Source organism: Bombina bombina, chromosome 7 (genome assembly GCF_027579735.1).
Source record: "Bombina bombina isolate aBomBom1 chromosome 7, aBomBom1.pri, whole genome shotgun sequence".
NCBI classification, from domain to species: domain Eukaryota; kingdom Metazoa; phylum Chordata; class Amphibia; order Anura; family Bombinatoridae; genus Bombina; species Bombina bombina.
In genome coordinates this window covers 287526534-287550591 of record NC_069505.1, presented here as the reverse complement: position 1 = coordinate 287550591, position 24058 = coordinate 287526534, and the positions used below count along the sequence as shown (strand labels likewise).

The 24058-nt window shown below is 41.5% G+C and overlaps 1 protein-coding gene across 3 annotated transcripts in view; it reads right to left on the bottom strand.

Moving 5' to 3' along the window:
* CHCHD6 (coiled-coil-helix-coiled-coil-helix domain containing 6) overlaps positions 1 to 24058 on the bottom strand; it is a 717658-nt gene that overhangs the window by 283966 nt on the left and 409634 nt on the right. For all 3 annotated transcript variants that reach the window (XR_008403230.1, XM_053720835.1, XM_053720836.1), the window contains one exon: positions 6182 to 6252. Coding sequence is in view for 2 of the 3 variants with exons in the window: in XM_053720835.1 (XP_053576810.1) it covers positions 6182 to 6252 (71 nt within the window). In the remaining variant the exon portion in view is untranslated. The remainder of the gene's footprint in view (positions 1 to 6181; positions 6253 to 24058) is intronic.

Genomic DNA, 24058 nt, shown 5'->3' with positions numbered 1-24058 from the left:
CATTTATCATTGCACAAGCAGTTCTTGTGAACTGCTAGTGCAATGCCGCCCCCTGCAGATTTGCGGCCAATCAGCCGCTAGCAGGCGGACAAGTTATGGAGCAGCGGTCTTTAGACCGCTGCTTCAAAACTGACGTTTCACGCGGAAACAGGGGCATCAAGCTCCGTACGGAGCTTGATCAATTGGCCCCCAAGAGTACAAAGAAAAATTGATAATAGGAGTAAATTACAAAGTTGCTTAAAAGTGCGGCTCTATCTGAATCATGAAATAAAAAATAGGGTTCAGTATCCCTTTAAAGCCACCTTTCATTAACCTGATTGTATAGACACACTGTATGCTGTGAGGTTCCATTCGGTATCACTGCTTTGATGTCTATATAACGAGTGATTTTGGTCTGGAGAGTGTATGGTGAATGTACTATAGGGGCAGAAGGCCAGCATGTGACCTCCTGTACACTCTGCCTGCCAAGTCTTAATGTCCATCTGCCATCTGTCAATCAAAAACATGCAACCCTTATTCAATACATCTCAATATGTGCAGAAGGTAAATGGTAAAAGAGAAAGTCTACATCTGCAGGCTACCTAGCAACGAAGCCTTCTCAGATATGACCGGAGGGAGATGTGAGCTCGAATTACATATGCTGTGCTGTTAGAGAATGCTTTTATTCCTCGCAACTCATTCTTCCAATTGACTCTCAAGGACCCTCTTGTCTTGCAATGTATATGGGATACAATGTCATTTCAAGGAATAGGGAAGCTTCCGTCAGAGCAATACCCACGCACATTGTTGTTCCTCATTCTATATATAAATTTGCTGTTGTATTAACTCAAAATATTAAGTGCCCAAGATTTTATGCACCGAGGCTTGGAGAAAAGGGCAGAAATGGCTGTGCATTTGCTACATGAGGGGTTTAATTGTAACCGCTAGCACAATCATATCTTACAATATCAAGAGTTATTCCCACTACATCCACTCTTACGTTCCCATCAATTTCTACAAATCTCTGGAATGCCACAAGGTTATTTTTTAAGTTGCAGAACCATGACAACCCCATAAAGATGCAAGGACACAACATGTAACCAGCAATAAAATAATATATGGGTTCTCTTTACGTGAGGCTGGACGTATGCAAAGCACTTCCCCAGGTTATATAAGTACCAGCACATACAGAAAGATAGTTCTGCTTACTGATTGCATTATTGTTGTACACTGAGAAGTGTTTTGCAGTGGGAACAAATAATACTATCACTTATCAAATCACCATGAAATGTGCTACAGGTTTATTACGCAGGCTGTCAATCACAGAAAGGCGCAGAAATTTAGGAATGTTTTTATAAACCACAGGTGAGATTAACATCCCTTAAAGGGATAGGAAAGTCAAAATTAAACTTGCATGATTTAGATGGAGAATGTCATTTTAAAGTGAATGTAAATTTAGATGATAAAGTGCCCGGTTTTTAAAAATAGGATTAAAAACAGGGGCACTTTAATTCATCGAAATTTCCATTTCACTCGTGTTGGGAAAATACTTACCTTTTAATCTTAACAGCCGCTGCATTGCTTCCCCGCCCGTCGCAAAGCCTCTTCCTGGGTCTAAAATGAGGAATCTGGCATCCTCCAATCACAGCGTTGAATCAGACATTGATTCCCCCGGGGGGAAAGCCGTGATTGGAGGATGACCGACCATCATTTCTGACGTAAGAAGAGGCTTGCGATGACTGGGGAATCGCTGGAGCGGCTGTCAAGATTAAAAGGTAAGTATTTTCACAACACGAGTGAAATGTAAATTTTGATGAATTAAAGTGCCCCTGTTTTTGATCGGATTTTTAAAAACCGGGCACTTTATCATCTAAATTTACATTCACTTTAAGACATTTTTAAATTCACGTCTATTTGCTATTGTGAAGATGCAGAGCTTTACTGACCAGCACTTTAAAGGGTTAAAATAACCTAACAGCTTTGAAGACAGCTGCAGACACAAGAGGAAAAACAATATAGCTATGATAAGTAGTAACCAAAGTAAAGTAGTTGTGCCCAGTAGTTTAATGTCCCTTTAAGTGATAGTAAACATATACCAATGACAGCATTGGATGATAACATAGTAAGTCTGCAAACAGGACCTAGTGTTTCACCTGCCGGCAGTATACTGTAATCAGCAATAGTCAGCTGCCCACCCATGCAGTGTGTTTAGTTAGTAGAGCCACTGAGAAGCTGCCGTGCTACTGAAGACAGAGATGCCTGTTCTATAAAGGGGGAGGTCTAGAAGAGATAGCGCATGTGAACCTAGACAGAGCATGCAGCAACTGTCTTCAATAGCGCGAACCGCACAGCTTCTCTATGGCTGTAATGCCGGCCTGGTCACCTGTGAAAAAAACCCATTATGGCTTATTACAGCTTACAGTACACTACTGGCTATAAATAAACATATTCCTTATCTGCTATACATCTGCACCACCTACAGTAACAATACAGGAATCACTATATGTTCACATCACTTGAATGGTACCAAATATGTAACTCAGGAAACAGATGAGGGTTTCTTTGTATAGCAGTTGTGCTCATAATCACACTATTAATTAGAAGTTGCATTATTGCTTTTGGTTTCTGGATACGACATGATCCTGGTCAAGTCCCGATAATAACTATAAAGGCCGTTTTTCATTCTGATTGTTTCAGCTGTACGTAGCGTGTAAAACAGCTGTTCTCTAACATTGGCGTCAACCACAATGATATATAAAGGCTGAGCCAAGGATTTTTTTTTTTTTTTACAAATGTACCACTAAAGTCTATGGCAAATTTTATAGATAGATCATTTTACTGTGACTGACCACATTATCAGCTGGTGCTTTCTTTAAACTAGCTCCTCTATGCTTCAAGACAGAGCTGTGATGTGAGATGTCATTAAAGGAAATGCAGAAAGAACAAGAATTATGCAGCGATTTCGCTTTGCAGCGCTGCTCCACGTGTTCTCTTTAGTGCTGTTCTCTGGCTGCACTGTGTATGTTTTCATTAAACCAGTGCAGCCAAAGCATAGCGCTGTTTGTAGAGAACAGTCAAATACAAAGAAGTGTCTGTTGCAAAGAGGCAGCACATTGATTGCTGACTATCGCTCTGGGATTCTTTAAGCCCTGGCCCATAGTTTTTTCCAGTCTGTAATGCTGAAATTCCTAAACGCAAGACATTCTTGTGAGCAATGCACCTTTATAATTACTACATTTTTATCTTATAATTATGTGATGCTAGACCAATGAGCAAAGAAAAATAAATTTATTCAAGAGACATTTAAAAAACTTAACAAAATAGTTTTCGCCCCTATGCATCTAATTTGCAATAGAATTTTTAACTGCTGCAATATATTATAAAATGTTAAAATATTGCTTTTATCCCCCACATTGTAGTTGAGCTGGTGCTTTAGTGTAATTACCTAATATAAAATTGTATTTCATTTCAAAATGAGCTGCAGAAAACTTTTCACTAAAAAAAATCCCATTGCAGAAAGTAAAAAAAGTTCTGCCCTTATGGGCCTCTATATAACACCTGAAAGGCGCTGCAGTGCACTTACCTTGCCGCACACTACTGGCATGAGGGCGCTGAATGAATTAAAACGGGGTACGGGGTGACAAGATTGCGCAAATCCTTACTCATCTAAACACATTGTGGTGCACAACTTAACAGTGATAAGAGACGTTTTATGTTAGAATTCACAATCTAACCAGAGTTCTGGAAATCTATTGCACAGTAGCAGGATGGTTAAAACTCAGTCTGATGACTACGGACAGTAAGACACACGTGAAATACGTGCTCCACGTGCCATCATATATCAGCAATTAAGCACTGTTTTATTTTCCTTAAAGGGACATGAAACCCAATGTTTTTCTTTAATGATTTGGGTAGAACATACAATTTTAAACAACTTTCCAGTTTACGTCTATTATCAAATTTGCTTCATTCTCTTGGTATCATTTGTTGAAGGAGCAGCAATGCACTACTGGCTTCAAACTGAACACATGGGTGGACCAATGACAATTGGTATATAAAAAATATGCAGCTACCAATCAGCAGCTAGAACCTAGGTTCTTTGCTGCTCCTGAGCTTACCTAGATAAACCTTTCAGCAAAGGATAACAAAAGAAGGAAGCATATTAAATAGAAGTAAACTGGAAAATTGTTTAAAATTGTATGTTCTGTCTGACTCATGACTGTCTAATTATGACTTTACTGTCCCCTTAAAGGGACACTCAATCACAATTAAACTTTCATGATTCAGATAGAGCAGCTATTTTAAACAACTTTCCAATTTACTTCCATTAACAAAATGTGCACAGTCTTTTTTTTTTTTTTTTTATAAATATTTTTTATTGATTTATAGAAAAGATAGTAACATCTTAACATAAACAAAAACAAAGACATTGGAGCACATCTATACCGGCTTGATAAAGCATATATGAGGCATACACATCTTAGGCAGTACTTCTAACATCAAAGTTTTAAGAGTTTTAAAAAACTAATATGTAGTAGTGTACAAATTCATGTCCCCTAGGGGAGCCATATGCTTTAAGCAGTCTTTGGTTTTTCTGTGCTAACCCCAGGAGGTTGCGGTTTTACCTCTTCATGGCTCTTAGTAGGTGGCATAGGAGTTCTGATTGCAACAATTTCACAAACAAATAGATTCAAATAGACAAACTTAAACCTAAACACATAGTATAAAACTGAAAAGAGAAGAAAAGTAAGAAAGTAAGGAGGGGAAAGAAGAAGGAGGGGGGAGACGAGGGAGAGACCTTTTATAGCCTCGGTTGGATGCAAATGCTATGTCATTATCAGTGTCTTCTTATTTATTTCTGCATCTGGCAATAGCTTTACTATGCATGTGTGAGTGAAATGGTGTCCCAGTAGAATCTCAAATCTGCATAGAATGCAGACTTATTTCTTTTATAATAGCCATATTCCTCGCAAGAGAGCATCTCATCTGTTTTTTTTAGCCAAGTTTCTAGAGATGGGGTGATGGAGGATTTCCAATGTAGGGCAACAAGGGCTTTTGCGCAGTTTAGTCCTATTTGTATTAGCGTTCTCCTAATTTTACATTGTAATGGAGGGGTCTCATTTAAGAGGACTATTTGTGGGGTTAATGAAAAATCTGGCTCAGCCAGCTTCCTCAGAGTGGCTTCAATGCTATGCCAGAAGGGGACCAGTTTTGGGCAAGACCACCACATATGTAACATGGTGCCCCGCCCATCACACCCCCTCCAGCAGAAAGATGAAGAGGTAGGATAGATATTGTTTAGTCTGTTTGGAGTTAAGTACCAGCGCACGAGGACTTTATAATTAAGCTCTATAATTTTGGGGGAAGTGGATGAAGTGCGTGTATTTTGGAAAATGTGTAGCCATTGTTTAGCATCCAGAGTCGTGTTCAACTCCTGGTGCCATCTGTCCGTATATTTAGGAAGCGTAGGTGTCTGGGCGTTTTGGAGTATGGTTTTCGCCAGTGATAGTGATCCTTTAGTGATCCTGCCCGTCAGGCAGATTTGCTAAAACGGGGTTGGCTGTCTCAGTAGGTCCGGCCTATAGTATGCTGTCTGGAGGAAGTGCTGCAATTGCGCATATCTTAGCCATGGGGCAAATGCACCATGCAAGATCTGCGATAGTTCAGCTCGTACCTTGAGCCTTGTGCACAGTCTTTTTATATGTATATATGTGTATGCAATTGTGATTGGCTGTTGGCTGTCACATGGTACAGGGGGAGTGGAAAGAGACATAACTTTTAAAATTGTCAGAAAAAAATCTACTACTCATTTGAAGTTCAGACTAAGTGCTATTGCATTGTCTTGTTATCTTGCATTTGTTGATTATGCAAATCTACAGTGTTGACTGGTCCTTTAACTAACCTCATGTTTATTTACTGTAAAATGATGATGTCGCTTGTATAGACCTGGCTGTGATTATTATTCGTGCCACAACAATGAGGATCCCAAATTTAAATGCAATAGCAATATACGAGATCCAGGCTTTACTTACTAATATTAATACATACGGGAACATCATAAGAAATTATTTCTATACAATGCTTCCCTCTCAGCAGATAAGAATATAAATAAATATATATTAGGTGATTACAACCCGTGTAAAATGTACTTGCTCAGTGGGTAAATAAAAGTATAATTCAACAACAGACAGAATCTACTTACTTTACACGAAACTCGGCGTTGGTGGCTGCTGTGTGAAACTGCTCTGCCGTCATTTTGTAAATCTCCAAGTTCTGTAACAAATAAAGAACAAAAGGTTACAGCTGCAAGTAGTGAGATTTGCTCGTTCTCATTGTCTCATATCAGTGATGCTGATGCTCCTAAATAGGGCCCATGTGCGCAGTAAGCCAAAGGTACAATTCAGCGTCTCCAATCGCACTAAATTACACCAGTATTATAATTTTATGTCTTTCACAACAATAAAAGCTAGATTACAAGTGGTGCAAATGATAAGGGGTTTATCGCGGGTTACAAGTTGAACGTAAACGTGTTCGCTTGAGCATAATTGAATATAACGTGTTTTGGGGTAGAGCATCTTCAGAGCTCTGGTTAACTGTTATACTCAACAAAAAAGTTGCACAAAACACAAATTACATTTACAAGTACAGTTACGCTCATAATAACACTGTCTAATAAAAAATATTTTTAAAAATATATTACATTAAAAAGTTATAAGGGCTGTAAGATATGAGGTCTCAGGTGAAAAAAAGGCAAAGGGCTTTAACATAGAGATCCATACATATACATGTCTAAAGATGTGTGTGTCTATATATGTGAACTTATATTTATATGTGTATTTACAGACATACAGTTTATACACATATAAACACATAAATACTAATGTATACATATATAGTCATATATATATAGTAAATCAGAGCCGTTTGCAGTCATGTAGCTGAAAACATGTAAAATCATATTTATGCAATATTCATATTTGTGATTAACTGTGTATGTACTGTAAATATTTCACATACCAATGTTCTTCACATAGGGGAGAATTTTTCAAGTATTTTAAAAATTATATATATTCTACAAAAAACATAATGGGGCCGAATTATCAAGTTCTGAATGGAGCTTGATGCCCCTGTTTCCGCGCGAGCCTTCAGGCTCATTGGAAACAGCAGTTATGAAGCAGCTGTCTTAAGACCGCTGCTCCATAACTGGTCTGCCTGTTCTGAGGCTGCGGACATCAATTCGCCTGATCCTATACGATCGGGCTGATTGACAGCCCCAGCTAGTGGCCGATTGGCCGCGAATCTGCAGCGGCATTGCACAAGCAGTTCAAAAGAACTGCTTGTGCAATTAGAAATGCCGACAGCATATGCTGTCGGCATTCATCGATGTCTGTCAGACATTATCCACTGAGCGGATCATGGCGGACAGACCGATGATAAATCAGCCCCTAAATATATATATATATATATATATATATATATATATATATATATATATATACACAAAGTATCTCACAAAAGTAAGTACACCCCTCATATTTTTATAAATATTTTATTATATCTTTTCATGTGACAACACTGAAGAAATAACACTTTGCTACAATGTAAAGTAGTGAGTGTACAGCCTCTATAACAGTGTAAATTTTCCCTCAAAAACACTTAACACAAAGGCATTAATGTCTAAACCGTTGGCAACAAAAGTGAGTACACCCCTAAGTGGAAATGTCCAGACTGGGCCCAATGAACCATTTTCCCTCCCGGTGTCATGTGATTTGTTAGTGTTACAAGGTCTCAGGTGTGAATGGGGAGCAGGTGTGTTAAATTTGGTGTTATCGCTCTCACACTCTCTCATACAAGTCACTGGAAGTTCAACATGGCACCTCATGGCAAAGAACTCTCTGAGGATCTTAAAAAAAACTAAATTTATGCTTACCTGATAAATTTCTTTCTCTTGTGGTGTATCCAGTCCACGGGTTCATCCATTACTTGTGGGATATTCTCCTTCCCAACAGGAAGTTGCAAGAGGACACCAACAGCAGAGCTGTCTATATAGCTCCTCCCCTAACTGCCACTCCCAGTCATTCGACCGAAGACAAGCAAGAAAAAAGGAGAAACTATAGGGTGCAGTGGTGACTGTAGTTTAAAAATAAAAAACACCTGCCTTAAAGTGACAGGGCGGGCCATGGACTGGATACACCACAAGAGAAAGAAATTTATCAGGTAAGCATAAATTTTGTTTTCTCTTGTAAGATGTATCCAGTCCACGGGTTCATCCATTACTTGTGGGATACCAATACCAAAGCTTTAGGACACGGATGAAGGGAGGGACAAGACAGGAACATAAACGGAAGGCACCACTGCCTGCAAGACCTTTCTCCCAAAAATAGCCTCCGAGGAAGCAAAAGTATAGAATTTATAGAATTTAGAAAAGTATGAAGCGAAGACCAAGTCGCCGCCTTAAAAATCTGTTCAACAGAGGTCTCATTTTTAAAAGCCCATGTGGAAGCTACCGCTCTAGTGGAATGAGCTGTAATTCTTTCAGGAGGCTGCCGGCCAGCAGTCTCATAAGCTAAACGGATTATGCTTCTCAGCCAAAAGGAAAGAGAAGATGCCGAAGCCTTTAGGTGTCTCCTCTGTTCAGAGTAGACAAAAAACAATGCAGATGTTTGACGAAAATCCTTAGTAGCTTGTAAATAAAACTTTAAAGCACGAACCACGTCAAGATTGTGTAATAGACGTTCCTTCTTTGAAGAAGGATTAGGACACAGTGACGGAAACAACAATCTCCTGATTGATATTCTTATTAGATACCACCTTAGGATGAAACCCAGGTTTGGTACGCAAAACTACCTTATCTGTATGGAATATCAGATAAGGGGAATCACACTGTAAGGCAGATAACTCTGAAACTCTACGAGCCGAAGAGATAGCTACCAAAAACAGAACTTTCCAAGATAAAAGCTTGATATCTATGGAATGCAGAGGTTCAAACGGAACCCCTTGAAGAACTTTAAGAACTAAATTTAAACTCCATGGCGGAGCAACAGGTTTAAACACAGGCTTGATTCTAACTAAAGCCTGACAAAACGCCTGAACGTCTGGAACATCTGCCAGACGCTTGTGCAGAAGAATAGACAGAGCAGAAATCTGTCCCTTTAAGGAACTAGCTGACAATCCCTTCTCCAATCCTTCTTGGAGAAAGGATAATATCCTAGGAATCCTGACTTTACTCCATGAGTAACCCTTGGATTCACACCAATGAAGATATTTACACCATATCTTATGATAGATTTTCCTGGTGACAGGCTTTCGAGCCTGAATTAAGGCATCAATGACCGTCTCGGAGAAACCACGTTTTGATAAAATCAAGCGTTCAATCTCCAAGCAGTCAGCCGCAGAGAAATTAGATTTGGATGTTTGAATGGACCTTGGAGTAGAAGGTCCTGCCTCAGCGGCAGAGTCCATGGTAGAAGGGATGACATGTCCACCAGATCTGCATACCAAGTCCTGCGTGGCCACGCAGGTGCTATCAAAATCACAGAAGCTGTCTCCTGCTTGATCTTGGCAATCAGACGAGGGAGGAGAGGAAATGGTGGGAACACATAAGCCAGGCTTAAGGACCAGGGCACTGCTAGAGCATCTATCAGCGCTACCTGGGGATACCTTGACCTGGACCCGTAACAAGGAAGCTTGGCGTTCTGACGAGACGCCATCAGATCCAGTTCTGGTTTGCGCCATAGTTGAATCAGCTGGGCAAATACCTCCGGATGGAGCTCCCACTCACTGGATGAAAAGTCTGCCGACTTAGAAAATCCGCCTCCCAGTTCTCTACTCCTGGGATATGGATAGCTGAGAGATGGCAAGAGTGAATCTCTGCCCATAGAATTATCTTTGAAACCTCCAACATTGCCAGGGGGCTTCTTGTTCCCCCCTGATGGTTGATATAGGCTACAGTCGTGATATTGTCCAACTGAAATCTGATGAACCTGACCGCAACTAGTTGAGGCCAAGCCTGAAGAGCATTGAATATCGCTCTCAGTTCCAGAATGTTTATCGGAAGGAGGGCTTCCTCCTGAGTCCACGAACCGTGAGCCTTCAGGGAGTTCCAGACTGCGCCCCAGCCCAGAAGGCTGGCATCTGTCGTCACTATAGTCCACTCTGGCCTGCGGAAACTCATTCCCCTGGACAGATGGACCCGAGATAACCACCAGAGAAGAGAATCCCTGGTGTCTTGATCCAGATTTAGCAGAGGGGACAAATCTGTGTAGTCCCCATTCCACTGATTGAGCATGCAAAGTTGCAGTGGTCTGAGATGTAGGCGGGCAAATGGAACTATGTCCATTGCCGCTATCATTAGGCCGATTACTTCCATACACTGAGCCACTTATGGCCGAGAAGTGGAATGAAGAGCACGGCAGGAAGTTAGAAGCTTTGATAACCTGACCTCTGTCAGAAAAATTTTCATTTCTACTGAATATATCAGTGTTCCTAGGAAGGAAACTCTTGTGAGAGGGGAGAGAGAACTCTTTTCTTCATTCACCTTCCACCCGTGAGACCTCAGAAAGGCCAGAACAATGTCCGTATGGAACTTGGCAATTTGAAAAGTCGACGCCTGTATCAGAATGTCGTCTAGGTAAGGAGCCACCGCTATGCCCCGTGGCCTTAGAACCGCCAGTAGGGACCCTAGAACCTTCGTAAAGATTCTTGGTGCCGTGGCTAACTCGAAGGGAAGAGCCACCAACTGGTAATGCCTGTCTAAGAAGGCGAACCTGAGGAACTGATGATGATTTCTGTGAATCGGAATGTGGAGATAAGCATCCTTTAAGTCCACTGTAGTCATATATTGACCCTCCTGGATCATAGGGAGGATGGTTCGGATAGTCTCCATCTTGAAGGATGGGACCCTGAGAAATTTGTTTAGGATCTTGAGATCCAAAATTGGTCTGAAAGTTCCCTCTTTTTTGGGAACTATAAACAGATCTGAATAGAAGCCCTGCCATTGTTCCTCCCTTGGAACTGGGTGGATCACTCCCATAATCAGTAGGTCTTGAACACCACGTAAGAATGCCTCTCTCTTTATCTGGTTTACAGATAATGGTGAGAGATGAAATCTCCCCTTTTGAGATGAAGCTTTAAAGTCCAGAAGATATCCCTGGGAAACAATCTCTAATGCCCAGGGATCCTGGACATCTCTTGCCCAAGACTGGGCGAAGAGAGAAAGTCTGCCCCCTACTAGATCCGGTCCCGGATCGGGGGCTACTCCTTCATGCTGTCTTAGAGGTGTCAGCAGGTTTTTTGGCCTGCTTCCCCTTGTTCCAAACCTGGTTCGGTCTCCAGAATGGTTTGGACTGGGCAAAATTTCCCTCTTGTTTTGCATTAGAGGAAGCTGAAGCTGCGCCACTTTTGAAGTTTCGAAATGAACGAAAATTATTCTGTTTGGTCCTTAATTTATTGGACCTATCCTGAGGAAGGGCGTGACCTTTTCCTCCAGTAATATCAGAAATGATCTCCTTCAGGCCCGGCCCGAAAAACATAATTTATGCTTACCTGATAAATTCCTTTCTTCTGTTGTGTGATCAGTCCACGGGTCATCATTACTTCTGGGAATATAACTCCTCCCCAACAGGAAATGCAAGAGGATTCACCCAGCAGAGCTGCATATAGCTCCTCCCCTCTACGTCAGTCCCAGTCATTCGACCAAGAATCAACGAGAAAGGAGTAACCAAGGGTGAAGTGGTGACTGGAGTATAATTTAAAAGATATTTACCTGCCTTAAAACAGGGCGGGCCGTGGACTGATCACACAACAGAAGAAAGGAATTTATCAGGTAAGCATAAATTATGTTTTCTTCTGTTATGTGTGATCAGTCCACGGGTCATCATTACTTCTGGGATACCAATACCAAAGCAAAAGTACACGGATGACGGGAGGGATAGGCAGGCTCATTATACAGAAGGAACCACTGCCTGAAGAACCTTTCTCCCAAAAATAGCCTCCGAAGAAGCAAAAGTGTCAAATTTGTAAAATTTGGAAAAAGTATGAAGCGAAGACCAAGTTGCAGCCTTGCAAATCTGTTCAACAGAGGCCTCATTCTTAAAGGCCCAAGTGGAAGCCACAGCTCTAGTGGAGTGAGCTGTAATTCTTTCAGGAGGCTGCTGTCCAGCAGTCTCATAGGCTAAACGTATTATGCTACGAAGCCAAAAAGAGAGAGAGGTAGCAGAAGCTTTTTGACCTCTCCTCTGTCCAGAATAAACGACAAACAGGGAAGAAGTTTGGCGAAAATCTTTAGTTGCCTGCAAGTAGAACTTGAGGGCACGAACTACATCCAGATTGTGTAGAAGACGTTCCTTCTTTGAAGAAGGATTTGGACACAAGGATGGAACAACAATCTCTTGATTGATATTCCTGTTAGTGACTACCTTAGGTAAGAACCCAGGTTTAGTACGCAGAACTACCTTGTCTGAGTGAAAAATCAGATAAGGAGAATCACAATGTAAGGCTGATAACTCAGAGACTCTTCGAGCCGAGGAAATAGCCATTAAAAACAGAACTTTCCAAGATAACAATTTTATATCAATGGAATGAAGGGGTTCAAACGGAACACCCTGTAAAACGTTAAGAACTAAGTTTAAACTCCATGGCGGAGCAACAGCTTTAAACACAGGCTTGATCCTAGCTAAAGCCTGACAAAAGGCCTGGACGTCTGGATTTTCTGACAGACGCCTGTGTAACAAGATGGACAGAGCTGAAATCTGTCCCTTTAATGAACTAGCTGATAAACCCTTTTCTAAACCTTCTTGTAGAAAGGACAATATCCTAGCGATCCTAACCTTACTCCAGGAGTAACCTTTGGATTCGCACCAGTATAGGTATTTACGCCATATTTTATGGTAAATCCTTCTGGTAACAGGCTTCCTAGCCTGTATCAGGGTATCAATAACCGACTCAGAAAAACCACGTTTTGATAAAATCAAGCGTTCAATTTCCAAGCAGTCAGCTTCAGAGAAGTTAGATTTTGATGTTTGAATGGACCCTGTATCAGAAGGTCCTGTCTTAGAGGTAGAGACCAAGGCGGACAGGATGACATGTCCACTAGATCTGCATACCAAGTCCTGCGTGGCCATGCAGGCGCTATTAGAATCACTGATGCTCTCTCCTGTTTGATTTTGGCAATCAATCGAGGAAGCAGCGGGAAGGGTGGAAACACATAAGCCATCCCGAAGTTCCAAGGTGCTGTCAAAGCATCTATCAGAACCGCTCCCGGATCCCTGGATCTGGACCCGTAGAGAGGAAGTTTGGCGTTCTGGCGAGACGCCATGAGATCTATCTCTGGTTTGCCCCAACGTCGAAGTATTTGGGCAAAGACCTCCGGATGAAGTTCCCACTCCCCCGGATGAAAAGTCTGGCGACTCAAGAAATCCGCCTCCCAGTTCTCCACTCCCGGGATGTGGATTGCTGACAGGTGGCAAGAGTGAGACTCTGCCCAGCGAATTATCTTTGATACTTCCATCATTGCTAGGGAGCTTCTTGTCCCTCCCTGATGGTTGATGTAAGCTACAGTCGTGATGTTGTCCGACTGAAACCTGATGAACCCCCGAGTTGTTAATTGGGGCCAAGCCAGAAGGGCATTGAGAACTGCTCTCAATTCCAGGATGTTTATTGGAAGGAGACTCTCCTCCTGATTCCATAGTCCCTGAGCCTTCAGAGAATTCCAGACAGCGCCCCAACCTAGTAGGCTGGCGTCTGTTGTTACAATTGTCCAGTCTGGCCTGCTGAATGGCATCCCCCTGGACAGGTGTGGCCGATAAAGCCACCATAGAAGAGAATTTCTGGTCTCTTGATTCAGATTCAGAGTAGGGGACAAATCTGAGTAATCCCCATTCCACTGACTTAGCATGCACAATTGCAGCGGTCTGAGGTGTAGGCGTGCAAAAGGTACTATGTCCATTGCCGCTACCATTAAGCCGATCACCTCCATGCATTGAGCTACTGACGGGTGTTGAATGGAATGAAGGACACGGCATGCATTTTGAAGCTTTGTTAACCTGTCTTCTGTCAGGTAAATCTTCATTTCTACAGAATCTATAAGAGTCCCCAAGAATGGAACTCTTGTGAGAGGAAAAAGAGAACTCTTCTTTTCGTTCACTTTCCATCCATGCGACCTTAGAAATGCCAGAACTAACTCTGTATGAGACTTGGCAGTTTGAAAGCTTGAAGCTTGTATTAGAATGTCGTCTAGGTACGGAGCTACCGAAATCCCTCGCGGTCTTAGTACCGCCAGAAGGGCACCCAGAACCTTTGTGAAGATTCTTGGAGCCGTAGCCAATCCGAATGGAAGAGCTACAAACTGGTAGTGCCTGTCTAAGAAGGCAAACCTTAGATACCGGTGATGATCTTTGTGAATCGGTATGTGAAGGTAAGCATCTTTTAAATCCACTGTGGTCATGTACTGACCCTTTTGGATCATGGGTAAGATTGTCCGAATAGTTTCCATTTTGAACGATGGAACTCTTAGGAATTTGTTTAGAATCTTTAAATCTAAGATTGGCCTGAAAGTTCCCTCTTTTTTGGGAACCACAAACAGGTTTGAGTAGAACCCTTGTCCTTGTTCCGACCGCGGAACCGGATGGATCACTCCCATTAATAACAGATCTTGTACACAGCGTAGAAACGCTTCTTTCTTTATCTGGTTTGTTGACAACCTTGACAGATGAAATCTCCCTCTTGGGGGAGATAATTTGAAGTCTAGAAGGTATCCCTGAGATATGATCTCTAGCGCCCAGGGATCCTGAACATCTCTTGCCCAGGCCTGGGCGAAGAGAGAAAGTCTGCCCCCCACTAGATCCGGTCCCGGATCGGGGGCTCTCGGTTCATGCTGTCTTTGGGGCAGCAGCAGGTTTCCTGGCCTGCTTGCTCTTGTTCCAGGACTGGTTAGGCTTCCAGCCTTGCCTGTAACGAGCAACAGCTCCCTCCTGTTTTGGTGCAGTGGAGGTTGATGCTGCTCCTGTTTTGAAATTCCGAAAGGGACGAAAATTAGACTGTCTAGCCTTAGCTTTGGCTTTGTCTTGAGGTAGGGCGTGGCCCTTACCTCCTGTAATGTCAGCGATAATTTCTTTCAAACCGGGCCCAAATAAAGACTGCCCCTTGAAAGGTATATTAAGTAATTTGGACTTAGAAGTAACATCAGCTGACCAGGATTTTAGCCACAGCGCCCTACGTGCCTGTATGGCGAATCCTGAGTTCTTAGCCGTAAGTTTGGTTAAATGTACTACGGCCTCCGAAATGAATGAATTAGCTAGTTTAAGGACTCTAAGCCTGTCCGTAATGTCGTCTAGCGTAGATGAACTAAGGTTCTCTTCCAGAGACTCAATCCAAAATGCTGCCGCAGCCGTAATCGGCGCGATACATGCAAGGGGTTGCAATATAAAACCTTGTTGAACAAACATTTTCTTAAGGTAACCCTCTAATTTTTTATCCATTGGATCTGAAAAAGCACAGCTATCCTCCACCGGGATAGTGGTACGCTTAGCTAAAGTAGAAACTGCTCCCTCCACCTTAGGGACCGTTTGCCATAAGTCCCGAGTGGTGGTGTCTATTGGAAACATCTTTCTAAATATTGGAGGGGGTGAGAACGGCACACCGGGTCTATCCCACTCCTTAGTAACAATTTCAGTTAGTCTCTTAGGTATAGGAAAAACGTCAGTACTCGCCGGTACCGCAAAGTATTTATCCAACCTACACAGTTTCTCTGGTATTGCAACGGTGTTACAATCATTGAGAGCTGCTAAGACCTCCCCTAGTAATACACGGAGGTTCTCCAATTTAAATTTAAAATTTGAAATATCTGAATCCAATCTGTTTGGATCAGAACCGTCACCTACAGAATGAAGCTCTCCGTCCTCATGCTCTGCAAGCTGTGACGCAGTATCAGACATGGCCCTAGTATTGTCAGCGCACTCTGTTCTCACCCCAGAGTGATCACGCTTGCCTCTTAGTTCTGGTAATTTAGACAAAACTTCAGTCATAACAGTAGCCATATCTTGTAATGTTATCTGTAATGGCCGCCCAGATGTACTAGGCGCCATAATATCACGCACCTCCCGGGCGGGAGATGCAGGTACTGCCGCGTGAGGCGAGTTAGTCGGCATAACTCTCCCCTCGCTGTTTGGTGAAATTTGTTCAAATTGTACAGATTGACTTTTATTTAAAGTAGCATCAATACAGTTAGTACATAAATTTCTATTGGGCTCCACCTTGGCATTGGAACAAATGACACAGATATCTTCCTCTGAGTCAGACATGTTTAACACACTAGCAATAAACTTGCAACTTGGTTATAATCTTTTTTAGCAAAAACGTACTGTGCCTCAAAGAGGTACTAAACGATTAAATGACAGTTGAAATAATGAACTGAAAAACAGTTATAGCATCAAACTTTAAAACAACACAACTTTTAGCAAAGGTTTGTTCCCATTAGAAAAATAACAATAATTAAATTTGACATAAAAATTACAGAGCAACGTTTTTATTCACAGTCAATATAAAATTCTCACAGCTCTGCTGAGAGAATCTACCTCCCTCCAAAGAAGTTTGAAGACCCCTGAGATCTGTCAGAGATGAACCGGATCATGCAGGAAATATAAGAGTAACTGACTGGAATTTTTTGATGCGTAGCAAAGAGCGCCAAAAACGGCCCCTCCCCCTCACACACAGCAGTGAAGAGAAACGAAACTGTCACAATTAAAACCAAACAACTGCCAAGTGGAAAATAATGCCCAAATATTTATTCACTCAGTACCTCAGAAATGTAAACGTTCTACATTCCAGCAAAAACGTTTAACATGATAAATACTTATTAAAAGGATTAGTGACTTTTAACAGAGTAGTTCCGGTGAAATACCATCCCCCAGACTACTGAAGTGTATACATACATGTCATTATACCGGTATGGCAGGATTTTCTCATCAATTCCATTCAGAAAATAAAAACTGCTACATACCTCAATGCAGATTCATCTGCCCGCTGTCCCCTGATCTGAAGCTTTTACCTCCCTCAGATGGCCGAGAACAGCAATATGATCTTAACTACTCCGGTTAAAATCATAGTAAAAACTCTGGCAGATTCTTCCTCAAACTCTGCCAGAGAAGTAATAACACGCTCCGGTGCTATTGTAAAATAACAAACTTTTGATTGAAGTCATAAAAACTAAGTATAATCACCATAGTCCTCTCCACACATCCTATCTAGTCGTTGGGTGCAAGAGAATGACTGGGACTGACGTAGAGGGGAGGAGCTATATGCAGCTCTGCTGGGTGAATCCTCTTGCATTTCCTGTTGGGGAGGAGTTATATTCCCAGAAGTAATGATGACCCGTGGACTGATCACACATAACAGAAGAAAGGGTCTGTCCTTTGAAGGGGATGTTAAGAAGCTTAGACTTTGAAGTAACGTCTGCTGACCAGGACTTAAGCCATAGCGCTCTGCGCGCCAGATGGCAAAACCAGAATTCTTAGCCGTTAGTTTGTTAGATGAAAAAACCCAGCGTCAGAAATAAAGAATAGCTAACTTGAGAGCTTTAATCCTGTCTAAAATATCATCTAACGGGGTCTCCACCCTGTAGAGCCTCCTCAAGAGATTCGAACCCAAAAAGCCGCTCTGCAGCAGTAAACTGGGGCAATGCATGCAAGAGGCTGGAGAATAAAACCTTGATGGAAGAAAAAATTTTCTTAAGGAGATCCTCCAATTTTTTATCCATAGGATCTAAGAAAGCACAACTGTCCTCGACGGGGATAGTTGTACCACCTTAGCTAGGGTAGAACAGCACCCTCCCACCTTAGGGACTGTCTGCCACGAGTCCCGTATATAGCGACATCTATGGGAAACATCTTTTTTAAAAGCAGGAGGGGGGAGAGAATGGAACACCTGGTCTATCCCATTCCTTAGTTATAATTTCCCGAAAACCTCTTAGGGACTGGAAAAGACCATCCAGTTGTAAACAGGCACTGCAAAGTATTTGTCCATTTTACACAATTTCTCTGGAAATACAATGGGGTCACAGTCATCCAGAGTCGCCTAAAAACCTCCCTGAGCAATAAGCGGAGGCGTTCAAGCTTAAATTTAAGGCTGGTCATTTCAGAATCGGACTGAAGTAACGTCTTCCCTGAATCTGAAAACTCACCCTCAGATAGCAACACCCTTGCCACGGCTTCGGAGCATTGTGAGGGTATATCGGACATAGCTACTAAAGCATCAGAAAGCTCTGTATTTGTTCTAGCCCCAGAGCCTGTCCTCGCTTTCCCTGTAACCCTGGCAGTTTGGACAATACCTCTGTGAGGGTTAATTAGTCATAACTCCGCCATGTCTTGTAAGGTAAACGCATTGGACCGCGCTAGATGTACTTGGCGTCACTTGAGCAGGAGTTATAGGTTCTGACACGTGGGGAGAGCTAGATGGCAATAACCCTCCCTTTTGTCAGTCTGAGAAACCCTCTGGTGATAATCTTTAAATGCCATAATATGGTCCTTTATAATTTATAGAAATTTCAGTACATTTGGTACACATTCTAAGAGGGGGGTTTCCACAATGGCTTCTAAACATATTGAACAAGGAGTTTCCTCTATGTCAGACATGTTTAACAGACTAGTAATGAGACCCAGCAAGCTTGGAAAACACTTTATAAATGTGAAACAGCAATTAAACCACAAACGGTACTGTGCCTTGAAGAGAAAAAAACTATCACATAAACCTGCAAAACAGTGTTTTAAAAGTAGTAAACTCTTCGAAATCTTGACCAGTGTGTATAAGGGACTAACGCAGCATGTGCACCCACTTGCAAATGGATGATAACCCATTAGGCCCCAAACAGGATTTGAAAAACATTAAAAAACATTAAAAAACGTTATTAATAACAGTTAAACACCTTGCCACAGCTCTGCTGTGGCTCCTACCTGCCCTCAAATACGATTAAGGGAAGAAATAAGCCTCTATAGTGGTCCTCAGATGCCAGAGGACACTTTAGGGACGCTAGGATGTCTCAGTCCTGAATAAGAAAACTGCGCATCTAGAGGCGCGGAAAAATAGGGCCCCCTCCCACCATGCCACTCGATGTCAGATGGCCTTAGAAAAATACTCCTAGGAGAATCTGACTAGCCATGTGGAAACCTAGGCCCCAAAAAACGATTTATCACCATCAGAGAAAAACCGTTCTTCTCTATATAACATGTAACGATTTTGTCACTAAAGAAAATATGAGAATTAAACAAGAATATTACCCTTTTTTGTAAGCATGATCCCAGTCGCTTGTTAAATCACTGCATCAGGCTTAACTCAATTATACAAGGCTCTGTCAGCAATTTCTAGATCTTCTCTCCTCTAGAAATAAAATATACTGAAAACATACCTCAAGGCAGGTAATCTGCAACCGTTCCACAACTGAAGGTCTTTCCCATACTCTTCAGTTATGTGTGAGAACAGCAATGGACCTTAGTTTACAACCGCTAAGACATCATACCCTCAAGGCAGATTCTTCTTCTAATTTTCTGCCTGCGAGTAAAACAGTACGACGCCGGTACCGTTAAAAATAATAAACTCTTGATTGAAGGTAAAAAACTACACTAAGTCACCACATATCTCTTGATACTTCCTATCTTGTCGAGAGTTGCAAGAGAATGACTGGGAGTGGCAGTTAGGGGAGGAGCTATATAGACAGCTCTGCTGTTGGTGTCCTCTTGCAACTTCCTGTTGGGAAGGAGAATATCCCACAAGTAATGGATGAACCCGTGGACTGGATACACCTTACAAAAGAAAGAATTGTTGCTCCTACATAAAGATGGCGTAGTCTATAAGAAGATTGCCAAGACCCTGATACTGAGCTGCAGCACGGTGGGCAAGACCATACAGCGGGTATCACAGGGACAGGTTCCACTCAGAACAATCCTCACATGGTGATCAACCAAAGAAGTTGAGTGCACGTGCTCAGCGTCATATCCAAAGATTGTCTTTGGGAAAATAGACATATAAGTGCAGCCAGCATTGTTGCAGAGGTTGAAGGGATTAAGGTCAGCTTGTTGCAGAGGTTGAAGGGATTAAGTGCTCAGACCATATGCCGCACACTGCATCAAATTGGTCTGCATGACTGTCGTCCAGAGGAAGCCTCTAAGATGATGCACAGGAAAGCCTGCAAACAGTTTGCTGAAGACAAGCAGACTAAGGACGATTCCTGCTATTGGTATAGTAAGCGCTCCAGACGTCCATTACTATCTTCTCTGTACCTGTTGGCGTTTCTTTACGCTGCACGCTTCCTGCTGCATGCCCTGTGTCACAAACCGGAAGTCCCTCCGGGAACTCGTTCACTTGAAACCGGTGCAAGGGAAAATAGGAAGCCTCACTTCCGCTCCCCAATCAGGTAATCCAAACTATGCAACATCAAACCATGAGAACTAGCAGCCAATCAGTCATACGCATTTCGTCAGCAGAGATGTAACTTTCTCAATGACTTGTGGAATGCAGGACCAGCAATCTTACTTATAGTGCTTAATGACACCCCCCTATATGTTTACCTCTATGTGTACCATGCTAAACACTATTGCTATACCAATATCCACCATATGGCACTCACAAGCAAATATATATTACAACATAATTAATCTCAGAATTGCACATCATAAACATGTGTCAAATTTATTCAAGCGTACATATATGTGCATATGCTTTAAGTTTCAACCAACTAAGGACATATTTATCATTTATAAGGAAGCTGTTACATGATTAATTAATTAATGCAGAATGAGACATCAATTAACACTTATGAGAAATGGGGTAAGATCTGAATTCATAGAAACTAAAAGCAAAAAACAGAGTATAGACAGAATACTGTAATGAAACTGTTCCATAAAACAGACTAAGGACATGGATTACTGGAACCATGTCCTGTGGTCTGATGAGGACGTAGATAAACTTATTTGGTTCAGATGGTGTCAAGCATGTGTGGTGGCAACCAGTGAGGGAGTACAAAGACAAGTGTGTCTTGTCTACAGTCATGCATGGTGGTGGGAGTGTCCTGGTCTGGGCCTGCATGAGTGCTGCCGGCACTGGGGTAGCTACAGTTCATATGAGGGAACAAGAATGCCAACATGTACTTGTGACATACTGAAGCAGAGCATGATCCCCTCCCTTCGGAGACAGGGCCGCTGTGGGCAGTATTCCAACATGATAACGACCCCAAACACCCCCCCCAAGACGACCACTGCCTTGCTAAAGAAGCTGAGGGTAAAGGTGATGGGACGGGTCAAGCATGTCTCCAGACCTAAACCCTATTGAGCATCTGTGGGGCATCCTCAAACGGAAGGTGGGGAGCGAAAGGTCTCTAACATCCACCAACTCTGTGATGTCGTCATGGAGGAGTGGAAGAGGACTCCAGTGGCAACCTGTGAAGCTGTGGTGAACTTCATGCCCAAGAGGGTTACGGTAGTGCTGAAAATAATGGTGGCCACACAAAATATTGACACTTTGAGACCAATTTGGACATTTACACTTAGGGGTGTACTCACTTTTGTTGCCAACGGTTTAGACATTAATGGCTGTGTGTTGAGTTATTTTGAGGGGACAGCAAAATTTACACTGTTATACAGGCTGTACACTCACTACTTTACATTGTAGCAAAGTGTCATTTCTTCAGTGTTGTCACATGAAAAGATATAATAAAATATTTACAAAATTGTGAGGGGTGTACTCACTTTTGTGGCATAATGTATATATATATATATATATATATATATAGTATATATATATAATATGTATTTATGATTATGTAGAATTATATTCATATATCATGTTTGTTTAGCGCACTTGGTAAATGTGATGGGGTTTGCTTGTGAGTAAGGTTTCTCCCCCCTGCTTTTTGTGCTCCATTTAAGTCTATAGGGAATACGTTAACACGGTTGCGATATTCAACATTAGCTTTGTGTGCTTGTCGGGTTAGCGCTTGTGCGAAAGGTTTTTACTTTCAACTTGTAATACGCACGCTACCCGACGCACGCAAAAAAGCCTCTGTCTAGCTAGGGGGGGGAGCGATAACTTGCGCTCCACTTGTAATCTAGCCCTAAATTGGTTAAAAAGTGCATTTACTTTGCAGAATTCTAGACTAAGGTGGATTTTATCTAAGAAACACAAGGTGTCTGATTTGCTGTACAATGCCCCTTTATACTGCAATACATGTTGTGACTATCACAATCATTTTTAAATTCCTTAAAGGAACTTAAAAGTAAAAGCTAAATGTGCATGAGTGCATTACACTTTTGAATACAAGCATTTTGCACTGCTTCAGAGCATACCTTCATATGCTGCTCATGCCCCTTGCACCCAGACTCCTAACACTGCAACTGCTAGGAGGGCCGGTTGTGCCAGGTATTGTGCAATACGCACTATATTACTCCAGTGTCAAATGTCTCTACGTTATGGAGCAGAAGGCACTGTAGCATATGTACATATGCCCCTGAAACAGAAATACGTGTTAAGCAGTTTACTAATAAAGTTACTGCAAAAATCTTCTATTACGCAATGAAATGCATGCGCGCTTTTTTCAGGTTTGAGTTTCTGTCCTTTGGCTCATGTATAGGGCTGCACTAGAATGTTCTGTACTTAAAGGGACACTGAACCAAATTGTTTCTTTCATGATTCAGACAGAGCAATGTAATTTTAAGCAAACTTTCTAATTGACTCCTATTATCAATTTTTCTTCGCTCTCTTGCTATCTTTATTTTAAAAAGAAGGCATCTAAGCTAAGGAGCCAGCCATTTGTTGGTTCAGTACCCTGGACAACACCTGTTTATTGGTGGGTGAATTTATCCACCAATCAGCAAGAACAACCCAGGTTGGTCACCAGAAATGGGCCGGCTTCTAAACTTACATTCCCTGCTTTTCAAATAAATATACCAAGAGAATGAGGAGAATTTGATGCTAGGAGTAAATTAGAAAGTTGCTTAAAATTGCTGCTCTATCTGAATCAGGAAAGAAAACATTTGGGTTCAGTGTCCCTTTAATACTATTTATGTACATTTATACAAAAGATACTTTAAAGCTTTTCTCGTTTTGACCATCTTCCTTCCACACACAGATTTGTATTTATACTTGGAGCAGTGTTGGCAGCTGCTGTACTGCATATGACAATGGCACCAGGTCTGGATGATATGTTGGGTAAAAAAATAAATAAAATTGAAAAACCAAATTCTGTCGTACACAAAGCTGTGAACTGAGAGCAACACAACTGCATCAAGTGTACGCCCATGTCTTCTCTTTTCAGCTAATTGTACCTAGGAATTGTTTGTGTTCTTTAGCAGATCGCCAACATCGTCAGTATATAATTTAGTATATTGTAATGCCTGTAGCTATTTGCCAGGCGGGGGGCGCAAACACAGCAGCCATAAACCAGTGAAGCTCTCTATTCTTCTGTGCTGATTTAGATTGGACACAATTATCAAAACGTCGTCAGCATGGAGAAAAATCACACAAAACCTTTTTTTTATATTGTAAAATGTGTGTCTCCTTCGTATCCATAGCTATGGATGGCCAAATGTTTTAAATTTTCGTTTTCAAATTTTCCAATAACATTTGAAAAATATTCGTTCGAATAATAGAATGTTAAGCTATGTATTTTATATCACATTCAATTTAAAAATGTAATATTCAAATTCGAAAGTAACATTCAAATTCGAAATAGCATTTCTAGTCTAAAACGGTTTTATAACTGTGTTGTATAAATGTAATATTCGAATGTCACATTCGAATTTGAATGTAGCATTCAAATTTAAAATAGTATTTCTAGTCTACAACCGTTTATAAATGTAATATTCGAATTTGAATGTGACATAATTCGAATGTAATATTCGAATTTGATTGTGACATTCGAATTTGAATGTCACATTCAAATTTGAATGTCACATTCTAATTCAATAGTAACATTTGAAAACTGTAAATAACATTCGATAATAGAATTTTTAAGAATATTCGTTCTTATCAACATTCGATTATGTAAATCGAATTTCTACAATAACATTTGTTCTAACATTCGAATATTGAGATAAAC